The sequence below is a fragment of the Penaeus chinensis genome, chromosome 36 (assembly GCF_019202785.1).
Source record: "Penaeus chinensis breed Huanghai No. 1 chromosome 36, ASM1920278v2, whole genome shotgun sequence".
Classification (NCBI taxonomy): Eukaryota; Metazoa; Arthropoda; class Malacostraca; order Decapoda; family Penaeidae; genus Penaeus; species Penaeus chinensis.
This window is the reverse complement of record NC_061854.1, coordinates 3,319,527-3,334,526: the sequence shown is the minus strand read 5'-3', so window position 1 is coordinate 3,334,526 and position 15,000 is coordinate 3,319,527. Positions and strand designations below refer to the sequence as shown.

General features: G+C 36.8%; 1 protein-coding gene across 1 annotated transcript in view; it reads left to right on the top strand.

Annotated features, from left to right (window-relative positions):
- Positions 1–15,000, top strand: part of LOC125044636 — a 119,856-nt gene that overhangs the window by 81,025 nt on the left and 23,831 nt on the right. The window contains exons 34-54 of the mRNA XM_047641403.1: positions 217–295; positions 1,008–1,125; positions 1,673–1,790; positions 2,085–2,314; positions 2,695–2,844; positions 4,060–4,204; positions 4,982–4,999; positions 5,419–5,513; positions 6,162–6,345; positions 6,620–6,819; positions 7,485–7,614; positions 8,272–8,718; positions 9,091–9,189; positions 9,878–9,975; positions 10,506–10,646; positions 11,124–11,240; positions 12,709–12,856; positions 13,401–13,495; positions 13,939–14,017; positions 14,199–14,267; positions 14,491–14,588. Coding sequence (XP_047497359.1) covers positions 217–295; positions 1,008–1,125; positions 1,673–1,790; positions 2,085–2,314; positions 2,695–2,844; positions 4,060–4,204; positions 4,982–4,999; positions 5,419–5,513; positions 6,162–6,345; positions 6,620–6,819; positions 7,485–7,614; positions 8,272–8,718; positions 9,091–9,189; positions 9,878–9,975; positions 10,506–10,646; positions 11,124–11,240; positions 12,709–12,856; positions 13,401–13,495; positions 13,939–14,017; positions 14,199–14,267; positions 14,491–14,588 — 2,858 coding nt within the window. The remainder of the gene's footprint in view (positions 1–216; positions 296–1,007; positions 1,126–1,672; positions 1,791–2,084; positions 2,315–2,694; positions 2,845–4,059; positions 4,205–4,981; positions 5,000–5,418; positions 5,514–6,161; positions 6,346–6,619; positions 6,820–7,484; positions 7,615–8,271; positions 8,719–9,090; positions 9,190–9,877; positions 9,976–10,505; positions 10,647–11,123; positions 11,241–12,708; positions 12,857–13,400; positions 13,496–13,938; positions 14,018–14,198; positions 14,268–14,490; positions 14,589–15,000) is intronic.

Here is a 15,000-nt window from a genome sequence, read left to right as displayed (position 1 = left end):
CTTTTTTTGCAAATACTTAAGCAGGAATTACACCTTGGAAATATTTATACCGTGTTCGGATAACCTAGACAAATCAACAATACCCAACCAAGAGCAACAAAATGTCAAAATAAACACGCCTAAACCTTCACCTTATCATTGTCCATTATATTACGGTAAATCTAACCGAGATCTTCCAGAAATAAACCCACAATTAATCCTATCTTCCTCCCTCAGGCATCACCACCACAGCCGCCCCTCCTGTTACTACGCCCGCGTCCCCTGTCACGCCGCCCATCATTTCTACCCCCGTTGTGTAAGTCCTAAGGCGCCACACGCAGACGACGGTAACAGCTGCGACTGGCTCGGTTTTATTATGTAGTTTTGAGCTGTTGTTATTGTTTTCTTTGCTTTGGTTTTCTTTTTATTTCGTTTTTTGTTTGTTTGTTTGTTTGTCTTTTACGTTTTGCTTTGTTTTTCTTTCACATTTTCTTTCCATTCTTCTTTTTCTTTTGTATTTTTTCTTCTTCATAATCTCTTTCTGTTTTCTCTGTTTTTGCTTTCTTTCTCTTGTTTTTCTTCTCCTCTCCCTTGTTTTCTTCTTTTCCTTCTTTTCATTATTGTCCTTCTTCTTAAGATATGTTTTGCATAAGAGTTTGAATTTAAGAATATCTAAACAGTTCATTAGAAAACACTATGTATTTATAGGCTGATATTCATGTATTTTATAACGCTTTAGAATACTGTTTTTTGAGATTTAATAATACAGTATTTTTCTTCACAATGAATGACAAAAGAAACATTTCCTCACGTACCAATTACCGATTTTTTACGCATATTAGACACGAGGAATATTCAGGTAATATAACTCCTCACAGAAAACGCAAACCGATTATCAGTATTGCGAAAGAAAACGGTGATAGTTACAGTCCATGAATTGCATTACGTATTTATCTGTTTATGCATCTAATTTATCTATAGTTCCATTTTTATTTTATTTTTTTTTTTTTTTTTTTTTTTTGTTCCAGACCCCCTGTGACTGCCCCGACCCCCATGACCTGCGAGGAGGAAGGCTGGTCGAGTTGGTATAATATTCATTTCCCGGATGCCAGCGGGGAGTTCGAGTCCGTGGACGAAATCAGGAAGGTGGGTTACGGGCGTAAGGTCGTTCGGAACCGTGGTTTATTGGCGGTTTCAGCTGTAATTGTTTTTTTTTTTTTTTTTTTTTTTTTTGATTGTTTTTCGTGATATTTTTGGGGGGATATGGTTAATACGTGTTTTTTTTTTTCTCTCTCTCTCTCTTTCTTTCTTTTGGTTTTAAGGTCTCTCTGCTGTTGTTGTTGTTTTCTTACTACCTATCATTAATTCATCCAAGAGATAAATTTAATATCGTGTATTACGTTTTCTCTTTATTTTTGTTCTCGTTTTTTGCACTCTCTATCTTTCTTTCAAAAATAAATTTGAGTTCTGAGGGAAAAAAAAATATATAGTCCAAGAATTAGAGATAAAAAAGAACATTGTGTAATTGTAAGCCAAGATATGCAACCGTTATTTTCTGTTTAAATGAATCACTCATTATCTTTCACACGCCCATTCTATCCATCTACCTCCACTCTATCCCCGAACACGAAAGAAACTTCACCTGATCTCACCAAACTTCCCCCTCTCCCCCCTCTCCCCCTCTCCCCCGCAGATCAATGGCATCTGTCCCGACCACTATATCTCCGAAGTTGAGTGTCAACCTGTAGGAGGCGGTGACGTGGAGGCAGTGGTGACGTGTGACAACAAGGGCGCGCGATGCCGGAATAGTGGTTAGTTTTTTTTTGTTTTTTTTTTTTTTCGAGGGGGCTTATGGGTATTTTAATTTGTTTTGTTTATTGTTTTCTTATCTTTTGTGTTTTATTTTATTTTTATCTTTATTTATCAATTTACCTGTGTATATATATTTTTTTTTTTCCTTGGTGGGGAGGGGTAAATGTGCGTATCTGGGATTTGAGGAAAGAGGTTAAGGAAGGTTAAAAGAGAGATTTTTGAGATAATGTTTTTTACGAAAATATTAGGAAACATATAGCCTAGTACTAGTAAGAGCACGATTTCACTCGCAGGTGGAAAGCGCTATTGCAAGGACTACGAGATCCGAGTGCGGTGCGAGTGCGAGTGCCAGGACGGACTGGGCATGCAAGATTGGCGAATCCCCAATGACCGCATAACCGCCTCCTCCGTTCTGGATCCCGACGGCAATCCCCAATCAGCTCGTCTCTTTGCGGACTGGGCTTGGACTGCTCAGGACGTGAGTCCGAATGACCAGGAGGCCATCCAGAAGGAGTGGTTGCAGGTAATAACGGCCGATCGAGTGGTGATCCCTTATAGCGGGATATTGTTGAGGCTCTTTTGTTTTGGCGGGAAAGTCTCACGGACGTTGTGCGAATAAAATGGCGTTCATTCTCCAATTTTAACGCATTCATGTTCTTATTTAGAATATATACATATATATATAACTGACTTCTCCTTAAGCAAAAAGAAAAAAACAAAAAATATAGATCAGCAAAACAATCTTATGCATTCCAATTCTTAAATCACGCCATTAAAAAAACAAAAAAAAACATAACCATCTTCCCCATAACCAAAACAAAAAAACAAAAAAACGAGCCAGGTAGAAATACAGATACATTAACAAATAAATAACTAAAACAAAAATCCTCCACAATTTCACAGGTGGACCTCGGCGAAGTGAAGGAAGTGACCGGGGTCGTGACGCAGGGACACCCGCTCTTCAACTTCTTCGTGGAGAGATTCGCCGTCCAGTTCTCCGAGACGGGACTCAAGTGGGACAGCGTCAAGAGCCCGGAGACCTCTTATGCAATGGTAATGTGTCTATTTTATTTTGTATTTATTTATTATTATTATTAATCAATTTTTTTTTTTTTTAGCTTTTTTTTTAGCTTTTTTTCTTTTTTTAGCTTTTTTTTTTTTGTTTTTACTGTATCCGCGTGGTTTGTTTATTTAGTTAGGGTTTTTGTACATTTCTTCTGAGATGTTTGTAATGTTTTCTTTTTTATCTTTGGGGTATTGAGTTGCAGTGAGTTATGATATATAGCATAACATTATATATTATATTCTCATAAGAAACAGTGACGCGCTTTTTTCGCTATCATAAACCCATTAATTGACAGCAAATCCTTACCATTCCAATGCTAGTATCTTATTTACATTCATTCTAAAACGAGTATCTCGTTTACCTCTTCATTTACCAAACCACATTTTTTTTTCTATTAAACACCGCAACTGCCTCTTCGTTTTCTAAACCATTATTATTCTACTTTCTCTCCTATAACATCCCATTTACCACTTCATTTTCCAATCCATTTATTTTTTTTCTCTCTCTCTTAAAACACCCCATTTATCACTTCATTTTCCAAGCCATTATCTTATGATTTTCTCCCACCTAAAACACCCCATTTGTCACTTCATTTTCCAAATCATAGGTTTTTTTATTTCTTTCTTTTAATTAAATACCGCATTTGCCAATTCATTTTTCAGTCAGTTGTCATTTTCTCTTCTCCCTCCTAGCCCCCCCCCTCCTCCCTTTACCACTTAATTTTCCAAACCGTGATTTATTTTCTTCTCTCTCGTAAAGCGGCTCATTTGTCACTTCATTTTCCCAACAGCATTTCCTAAGATCCCATTTGCCACTTCATCAGTTCCCAACCATTATCATTTCTCTTGTCTCTCTCTTAAAAACACCCAATTTGCCACTTTATCATTTCCCGACCATTAATATTCTCTTCTCGTGTTTTTCCTAAATATTCTCTTCTTGTTTTTCCCTAAATATTTTTTCTTCTCATTTTCCCTAAATAATCTCTCTTCTCGTTTTTCCCTAAATATTCTCTCTTCTCGTTTTTCCCTAAATATTCTCTCTTCTCGTTTTTCCCTAAACATTCCCTCTTCTCCTTTCCCCTAAACATTCCCTCTTCTCCTTTCCCCTAAACATTCCCTCTTCTCCTTTCCCCTAAACATTCCCTCTTCTCATTTTCCCTAAATATCATCTCATTTCCCCTAAACATTCCCTCTCCCCAACAGCAATTCACGGGCAACACCGACCAGGACACGCCGGTCACCAATCTGTTCCCTGAGCCCGTGTACGCCCGTTATATCCGGGTGGTCCCTCTGCAGTTCTACCAGGCCATTTCTCTCAGGCTGGAACTCAAGGGCTGTGACGTCAGAGGTGAGTTGTGTTTGGGTGTTGTTTGGGTGATGGTTGGTGGTTGTTTTTGTTTGTTTGTTTGGTGTTTGTTTTGGTTTGTTTGGTGTTTGTTTTTGTTGTTTTGAGGGGTAGGGGGGAGAAGGAGGAGGGGTCTAACTTTTTTTTTTCTGTATATTTCTTTTCTTGTTTGTTTCTGTTTAGCTTTCTTTTTTGTTTGTTTCTGTTTGTCTTTGTTTAGCTTTCTTCTTTCGTCTATTTCTGGCTTGTTTTATTTAGCTTTCTTTTCTTTTCTTTTTTAGTTTTTTCTTGTTTGTTTAGCTTTATTTTTGTTTCTAGTTTGTTTAGCTTTCTTCTTTTGTTTATTTACTTTCTTGTTTGTTTATTTTTCTTTTATTTGTTTCTTTGCTTGTTTATTTTGTTTTTATCTATTTTTTTAGCTTTCTTTTGTTTATTTCTATTTTTTGTTTGTCTACCTTTCATTTTTTCTTTCAATTTTTTGTAGTTATTGTTATTTATATTCACGGGATTTGTTGGCAAAGGCTGGCATTTTTTTTTTCTTTCTTTCTTTCTTTCTTTTCCTCGTTTTGATTTATTCTTATTAGTAAACCTTACTTAAGTTTCCGTTAAACTTTCATTGCAAAAGTAGAAAAGAAAGTTTGCCCCTTTTTTTTTTTTTTTTACTTGTATCAGCTTAGCAGTTATTAAACACTCTTTTGAAAATGCAGACAGATTGAACTCTATATAAATAGGAATTCATCGTCATAAAAATTGATTTATAATATTTTTTTTATTCCACAGAAACAACGACTATTCCAAGTAAGTTCGAGATACGTTTGTGGAAATACAATTAAAAACATTACAAGAAAACATTACAATTTGATTTGTAAATTTAAAAAAAATCAGTAGGATACTTCATTATCATTATTGGTGTGATTATTAGCATAGTTATTAATATCATTATCCTTATTATTAGTATTGTTATTGATTTTATTATTGTTTTATTGTTGTTGTTGTTTTTATTATCGTTATTATTATTGTTGTTATTTTTGTTATTATCATTATTGTCATTGTTATTATTACTATTATTATTATCATTATCATTATCATTATTATTATTGTCATTGTTATTATTACTATTATTATTATCATTATCATTATCATTATCACTAGCATTAGCACTATCATCAAAATAACATTATTCTCACTATAACACTTGTTGTTAATCCTGCTTTTAGCTTGGCCTCCCGTGCCCGAAACAACGCCTGTACCCGTGTGCACAGACGGATGGACGGAATGGATGAATACCCACACACCAAGCCCTGGAGATTGGGTGAGTTGCGTGCGAGTGGTTGTGAGTTGCGTGTGTGGGTGGGAGGTACCCGTCGTGTAGATAGGCCGTGTGGGGGGAGTGAGTGAGTGAGAGAAAGAGAAAGAGTGAGTGAGTGAGAGAGTGAGTGAGTAAGAGAGAGTGAGAGATAGATAGAGAGAGAGAGAGAGAGAGAGAGAGAGAGAGAGAGAGAGAGAGAGAGAGAGAGAGAATGAGAGGGGAGGAGAGAGAGATAGAAAGATACAGAGAAAGTGAGTAGCTGAATGTGTGTGTGTGTGTGTGAGAGAGAGAGAGAGATAGATAGAGAGAGAGAGAGAGATAGAGAGAGAGAGAGAATGAGAGAGAGAGAGAGAGAGAGAGAGAGAGAGAGAGAGAGAGAGATAAAGAGCGAATGAAAGGAAAAGAGAGAGAGATAGAAAGGTAAAGAAAAAGTGAGTAGGTGAATAGGTGGGTGAGAAAGAGAGCGAGAGAGAGAAAGAACGAGAGAGAGAGAGAGAGAAAGAATGAGTGAGTGAGTCAGTGAGAGCGTCTGTGTTGTCTAAATCCCTTTTTATCAATTTTCTATATTTCTTCTATGTATTTCCTTACACCAAAAACAAAGATCCAACCTGCTAGTCAAATGACCTTCCATCAATTACACCTCCTCCCCAGGATGACCTTGATGACCTGACCTCCTTATCGGCCAAGTACAGCTTCTGCCAGGCCCAGTACATCGTCGATACCCAGTGCCGCGTGGTAGGCCTAAATCAGCCGCATGATCTAGCCGGGCAGAAGGGCATCATTTGCAACATCAACAATGGTCTTCAGTGCAATGACGACTTGCAGGCTCCTGAACGTGAGTAGCAAGTTAAAGTTTGATGTGAATGTGTGTGTGTGTGTGTGTGTGTGTGTGTGTGTGTGTGTATGTATCATATACATACATACACACACACACACACACACACACACACACACACACACATATATATGTGTGTGTGTGTGTGTGTGTGTGTGTATGTATGTGTGTACATATTTATTTATTCATATATATATATATGCTGTAAAAGAGAGAGATAACGATTTTTCTCTAACCGAGCCCCCGCCCCCCCGCCCCCCCTCCGTCCCCGCAGACTGCTACGACTACGAGGTCCGCTTCTTCTGCGACTGCAGCCCAGGGACGACGACGACGACGACGGAGGAGGGCTTCCCGCCGCCCTTCCCGCCCACGACGACCCCCCCGCCCGTCGCCACGCCCCCGCCCAGGAAGGAGTGCAGCATGTGGGACGAGCAGATCACGCCCCACGAGACCGACTGCAGGAAATTTTACGAGGTGAGTGAAGGAGGAGGTGGAGGAGGGAGGAGGTAGGAGGTAGGAGGAGGGAGGAGGGAGGAGGGAGGAGGGAGGAGGGAGGAGGAGGGAGGAGGGAGGAGGGGGGAGGGAGGAGGGAGGAGGGAGGAGGGAGGAGGGAGGAGGGAGGAGGTAGGAGGTAGGAGGTAGGAGGTAGGAGGTAGGAGGAGGAGGAGGAGGAGGAGGAGGAGGAGGGAGGTAGGAGGAGGAGGGAGGAGGAGGAGGAGGACGTCGAGAAGTGACGCGTGAAGGATGGGTTTGTTTTGACCGAAATCAGTCTTTGTTTGTTTGTTCGTCACTTTTTTTTATCAGTATAAAACATTTTCGAAGTAATACCATTTGTTTAAAGTCTTATTACGTCCTCTTTTCATGGATATAATTTTCTTTTGTTTTGAAGTCTTATATCACCATTTGTTGAAAACTTATTTCGTCCTCTGTTCATGGATATATATTTTTTTCTTTTCTCCTTTTCCCTTTTCCCTTTCCCCAATCCCCTTTTCCCCTTTCCCTTTCCCCAATCACCTTTTCCCCTTTCTCTTTTCCCCTTTCACCCTTTCACTTTTCCCCATTTCCCCTTTTCCCTTTCCCTTTTCCCCTTTCCCATTTCCCCCTTCCCCCTTTCCCATTTCCCCTTTTCCCTCGACTAGTGCGCCCGGACGAGGACGGGAGGGACGGAGTACGTGGAGAAGGAGTGCGGCATAGGAACCTTCTTCCATCCCAGGCTCAAAGTGTGCGACTTCGAGGGCAACGTCGCCCTTGAGAAACCCGAGTGCAAGCGTATGTCGTTCTACGTCTTTTTCTTTCGTTTTGTTCGTTTTTTTTTTTTCTTTCTTTCTTTCTTTCTTTCGGTGTTTGTCTTTTATTGGGTTTTGTATGTATGTTCTTTTTTTTATTGTTATTATTCTTACGGAATTTGTTTTGAATTGTATTTTGTGCGTATGTTCTTTTTCGTTTTTTTTTTTTTTATTATTATTCAGTTTTCTCATTCTTCTTCTTTTTCTATTGAAATTTGTTTTGAACTATTTTGTGCGTATGTCCTTTTTTTCTTCTTCTTCTTCTGTTTCTTTTTCTTTCGGAAGTTGTTATGAAATGTATTTTATGCGTATGTTCTTCGTCTTCCTTTTTTTCCCTACCTAATGTTCTCTTCCTTGTGGGGTAATTTTTTTACCTGTGATGAATTATGGACTCTATAGTAGGTTGTCAGTGCCCATCTGGATTAATAGAATAATATATATATAATTAATTCATATATGGTTTTTCCCCGGATCGAGACTTGTGAAATAGTTTAGTATGATGGAGAGAAAGCACTTCGAGAAAGCCAACCAGGATCCCGATAGAAAAGTTTGAAGATGCCCTTTATCCTTGCCTCTAGAGCCCCCTTGGCCGTCCACTGAGTACTAACCCGCTGTTGCCCCTCCCCTTCCCCCCCTGCAGCCTTACCCCCGAAGATCTCCGAGCCCTCCAGCACCACCCAGGAGGCGACGAAGCCCGAAACCTGCACCGAGGACTTCTGGACGGAGTGGTTCAACGTCTCGCACCCCGACACGGACAACGGCGACATGGAGACCTTCGAGAAGATCCGCGAGGAGGGCTTCGGCATCTGCGAGGACATGTACATCATGGACATCGAGTGCCAGTACAGCAAGGTGACCGAGGTGGCCGGCGACAGTTCGAAGGGCGGATTCAAGGGCGGGAGGAAGGGCGGAAGGAAGGGCGGACGGCGAGGCCCCCCGGAGCGCATCGTGACCCCGAGCGACTACACCACCAGCAGGGACGTGAGGGTCACCTGTTCTCGCGAGTTCGGCCTCACCTGCTTCAACTCCCACCAGCGCTTCAGGTCCAAGTGCGAGGACTACGCCATCAGGGTCCTGTGCTCGTGCGGTGAGTGTCAGGAACCGAGGAATTCATTATTTGGTGTCTGTCGGATTTTAGTAAAACGCCGGCGGGTTCACAAATTCAGATGCAAATGATGGTGACAAAGACGACATTTCTTGAAGTTAATCTCGAAGTATTTTTGTTAGGTTAATTTTTTTTAATTGGCATTTATTTTATTCCAAACAATATTTTCTATTATTATTATTATTATTATTATTATTATTATTATTATTATTATGTATATATATATATATATATTATTAGATATTTCTTCATTTTCCTTTTACCGTAATTTATTCCACGTGTAAAGACAGTCCTCAGAATTATTTTTCCTCTCTTGATTATTTTCTTGCTTTCTTCCCCTCGACGCACGCGCAGAGGCCACGAGACCGACGCAACCGGCCAAGGAAGTCACCACAGCTTACACCGATGTCAGAGAATCCACGGTCGTCACGACACCGGCGACGTCTGTGTACCGTGAGTTTCTTCTTTTCGTTTCTTTTCTGTCTTTCTTTCTTTCTTTTTTTTGGCGTTTTATGATTTTCGTTCCTTTGTTTTTTGTGTGTGTTTTTTTTATTATTATTATTATTAATTTGGCATTTTCTAATTTTCGTTTCCTTGTTTTGTTTTGCCTTCTTTTGCTTCCCACTTGCAAACAAATGGGCTAAGGCTAAGCGCTGTTGTTGTCATTTTTTTTTTTTTCGTTCATTCATGCATCTTTGAATTCTCAGCAACTGAATTTTGACCCTGAATGAAACTCTACTTAAACATAACCGCATCGCCCAGCAAATACACACATATATTAGCCACTATATCATATAAATCAGTGGTTCTTGACCTTTTTATTACCACGCCGTCTCCTTTAAGAGTCTGTCCTTCTCCTTCACGCCCCCTTACAACTATGAATAAAATTCCCTCCCAAATTTTAAAGAAAATCATTAATATGCCCATAGTCCTTTTTATTGAGTATGCATTAGTCACATTATTATTCATCTTTATATTTAACCATACTCACATTAAGAAAATAACAAATATACTTAGATACTATATATCCATAACCCTGCACTACGAAAACAAAACAAACAAACAAAAGTCTATTATCCTTGATTCACGTGCAAGAAATGAGAGAAACAAAAGGAAAATAACAAGTATCTCTCTGTTGCAGAATGTCCCATCGGTACACGCTACGAGCCGAACGCTATCCGGTGCGATCGAGTGTGTCTGAACTACCTGTACGTGTTGAAGCAGGCCGGAGAGTGCCAGGTGAGCTAGCCTGCGTGTTGGTGGGTCAGAGTGCCAGTTGTAGGGGAGTTGGTGGAGGGGAAATTTGGTGTAGTCTGCTTTGGGTGTAGTTTAGACTAGCATGGTTCTGAAGTCATGCGCTGATGGATTGATGTATGTGTGCATGTATATGTATATACATGCAGATATACATACACATGTACATACATACGTACGTACATATATATTTATATACATACATACATACATGCATATGTAAATACATACATACATACATACATACATACATAGTCAGGCATACATACATAAATACACACACACATAAATACATACACATACATACATACATTAATACAAAATTCCACTCACGCACACGCACGCTCCCACACACACCCACACACACACCCACACACACACACCCACACACACACACACACACACACACACACACACAAACTCAGACACACACACCCATACCCCCCCCCCCCCCTTCCATTTTTTCCACTCCCACCTTCTCCTAATATCCATAATGACATCACCTATTCAACCAGGGAAATGGAGACTTCGCCCCAGCCTGTGTGAACATCACCTCCCCCGTAGCATGTCCTGGAAACCAGTACCTGAGAGATAAGTCGACGTGTGTTGACATCCGGGACTGTAACTGTCGACTTCCCAACGACATGGTGGCGCCGGTGAGTGGTCGAGTGGTCGCTGGCGTAAAGTGTTTTAGCGTCGGTGTTGTTATTGATTTTAATGGTGTTGATTGTGTGTCGATGTTGGGTTGATACTCGTGATGGTAGGAATGGATGGTGGTGATAAGGAGGACAATTCTTATTTTTATCTTATTTTAGTTGTTGTTATTATCGTTGTTATTTATGTTGATTGTATTATTATTATTATTGATATTACTATTAGCATTATTATTGATATTACTATTAGCATTATTATTGATATTACTATTAGCATTGTTATTGATATTATTATTATTATTATTGATATCATTATTTTTATTATTATTATTATTATCACCACTGTTACCACTATTACTATCAATACCACAACAACAATTACTACAATAGCAATAACCAAATCTATATATTTTCTTTAAATGACTTTACTAACAACCATATAACTAACACTATATATTTTTTTTCCTTGTGATTTTCCAGCCTGGTCGAGTTTTCAGAGTGAACGAGTGTGAAGTATGTCAGTGTAGCAATAATTACCTGATGTGCGATTCGTCTCTGTGCCTCACCGCCCTCCCTTGGATCAGGGAGACGGAGAAGGTAATTATATGCATGTTTTTTATGTTATTTATATATTTAAGTGTGTGTATGTGTGTGTAGGTATGTATATATATACACATGTGTATATATGTGTGTGTATATATATATATATATATATGTATGTATATATATATATATATATATATATATATATATATATATTCATGTATGTATATATATTTTTTTATTATTGTTTTTTTTTTTTTTTTTTTTTTTTTTTTTTTTTTTGCTTTTTTTTCTGGTTGTATTTATCTATTTATCTTATAGGATGGGTGTTTGTTCCTTATATAGTTTCATTCTAACTGGATGTGGTAGTTCATTGTACTTCTATTATTTATTTGTAATGGAAAAGAGGACTGATTTTGAGAAGAATTTGCCGCGTCAAGTGAAACATGCCGTTTTTTTTCTCTTTAAAAAAATATATATATCAGGAACTTATTATCTACTTTTAGATATGAGAATATATTTTTCTTTACATTTTTAGTTAAGGAATGAATATGTTAATGCATTATTTACCCTCTTTTTTTTTTTTTTTTCCTTTTTAGGGAATTAATATCATTTTCTTTTTTTCTTCTTTTTCTTTTCTTTTCGTTTTTACATCATGAAGATTTGTTCATCTATTATAGATTTATTAGTTGATTTTATTGATTCATTGACTGAATTCTTTATTTAGCCAGGCTTAGTTATTAATTAAGTTAAGTGGATCAGTATGCTTATTTTTATTTTATTATGCAACAATATTTCTACTTTTATTTTCTATTTTTAATGTCTAACTTTTTTCTATCAAGCCAAGCATATTCATACATTTATTTTATTCAATGATTTGCATTAATTCAATCTATGATATTTTCTAACCATTTTTATTACTTAGCAATTAGTAGGAATTTAGCTAATCTTATTTTCTGTCCATTTTTTATATCTTATCTGTTTGTATAAATATATCAAATTTTATTTTTTTTATATTTTGTCTATTTATTCAAATTTGTAAATTTTTATTTTTCTATCCATTTTTATAAATTTTATCTATTTATATAAATTTCCTAAATACTATTTTCTTGCTATTTACATTTTTTCTCTCTGCAGCCAACCTGTAAGTGTAAAAGTGGACTTATATTAATTTATATATAAATAACTTATACATTTTATTTTCAATTCGTTTTTGTATTTCTTATCTAAACGAATTTCTCAAATTTTACTTTCTATTCATTTTTATATATCTTATCAATTTATATATATTTTTAAACATTATATTTTCGTATTTACTTTTTTTCTCTCTCTGCACCCAACCTGTAAGTGTAAAAGTGGACTTATATAAGTATATATATAACTTTTCAATTCGTTTTTGTACTTTTTATCTCTACAAATTTCTCAATTTTTACTTTCTATTCATTTTTATATATCTTATCCATTTATACAATTTTTTAAGCATTATATTCTTTTTACTTACTTTTTCTCTCTCTCTCTGCAGCCAGTCATTAAATGCAACGAGTGGACATCGTGGCTCAGTTCCTCCAACGCCAGCGACGGGAACGACGTCGAACTTCTGTCTGACCTGAGGAAGACGCACCCGACTTTGTGTTACTATGCACAGCAGATCGAGTGTCGCGTGAAGGGATGTGAGTAGGGAGGAAGGCTGTTCAGATTTTGTGGGTTTTATTTAAGTTTGAGGTTTAGTGGTTCTGGTGTGAGGAAGGGTGTTTGGTGTTAGGTTGTAGTGTTGGGTTGTTTGTGTGGTGTGTGGGGTGTGTGTGGTGTATGGAATATGCTTTTGGTTTACGTGTCGGGAAACAGATGGAGATGACTAGTTGATATAATTATTTGTGGTACATTTATGAAATTGAGATACACTTGTGAATGATATATATATATATATATATATATATATATATATATATATTTTTTTTTTTTTTTTTTTTTTTTTTTTTTTTTTTCATGTCATTAGATAATTTGAACTTTCCGTCATTTATTCACAGAAATGATTTATATTTTGTCTTGCCATTGCATTATTTGAAGTTTCCATCCTTTCCACACAGAAGTGAATTTTAATCTATCTATATATTTATCAAAATTAGGCACCTTGAACTCATTTTTAACCTAATTTTAAAATCTAGTTTTACCCTTCTTGCCACTGAATAATTTGACCTTTCCCTCCTCTCCTAGCTAATGCATCGGCACTGACAGCTGGCCAGAATATAGAATGCAATCCCTCCAAAGGTCTGATCTGTAAGAAGGATCAGAATCCACGAGGCTGTCTGGTAAGGATACTTTGGGATTCGATCCTATAAACTGGTGTCATTTCCTTTATTCTTCTTGTTGTGGGAAAACCTTTAAGAAAGATTAAGTGGATGTGATTTGAATTTGATATATTTCTTTCTCTCGTTTTCTCTACTCCTCTTTCAAAAATGAAGGAATGAATTTAGAATATATTTTTCTCTCTCTCCTGTCTTTGCATTTTTAATTAAAGATTGAATATGTAAATTCATTTTTTTTGTATTCTCTCATTTCTCCTTTTAATCAGGGAATGAATATTAGAAAATATATCATATTTCTTTCTTTTTTGTTATTGAATTTAAGGAATAAATACTAAATATTGTTTTCCTTTTTATTTATTATCTGTCTAAATCAGATAGATATTTTTTTTCTTTCATTCATTTTTTTTTTTTTTTTAGATAACATATAATTTTGTTCACTCCACCAGGACTATGAAGTGAGATTCGTGTGTGACTGTTCAGAGTTCACCGATTTAGACGCGGGTGAACTCACGGAAACGACAACGAGTGAGTGACAAACCAGAGAGGTGTTCTGGATATTTTTTTGTTTTAACGAAATGAATATAAAGTGAATTAAGTAAGAGGTATGTACGGGTCTGTACTTATATGTATGTATGGATGGATATATCTGTATGTGTGTGTGTGTGTGTGCGTGATACAGTTTTTATTAATAATAATTTATTTCCAGTTCCCACCACGACGTACACATCCTTCCATTTCACCAACGTCACTACTACGTTGATACCCTACATGGACCGTAAGTGAAATGCTCCCGTCGTTGAGATAAAAGGAGACAGGAACTCCACGCGTAAAACACACATGACTCATTCGTTGCATCAAAATGGAATTCGTTAATGAATGTGTTTTACTTTGTTTTCTTTCATTTTAATCAGTTGACGACAAGAAATACGTGGACTTTATTCGTTGCATCAAAATGGAATTCGTTAAAGAATGTGTTTTATTCTATTTTCTTTCCTTAGAATGTGTTGACGACAAGAAATACGTCAAGTGTGCCTTGCCGTGTGACAGGGTGTGCATGTACTATAAACAGATCTTGAGACAAAATGGATTCTGCGAAGTAAGTGGGCGTTGTGCTCGATCGTCGATTTTTTATGCCCTCTTTATTGTATTTTTGTTTGATTTTATTGGTATTTTTAATGTAGATATATATATCTTTTTGCTGTTGACTCATGGTAAAGTTAGAGTAACTTAAATATTGTGTTATTGTTATTACCTTTTGTTTCATTTAATTTATTGCTTATATTTTATCATGTTGTTATATTTTCTTTTGCTGTTACCGAATGATAAAGTGAGAATAACATGTGAATATCATATACAATAAAAGCTCTCCAATATTTCACAATATTTACACGTTATTTCTTCATTGAACAAGAAATATACAAATACACGAACACCTGTATTCATAAAATAAGGAAAATTTATCCTAAACGAAAACTTCAACCTTCATATATTTCCGTCTGTGTGTGTGT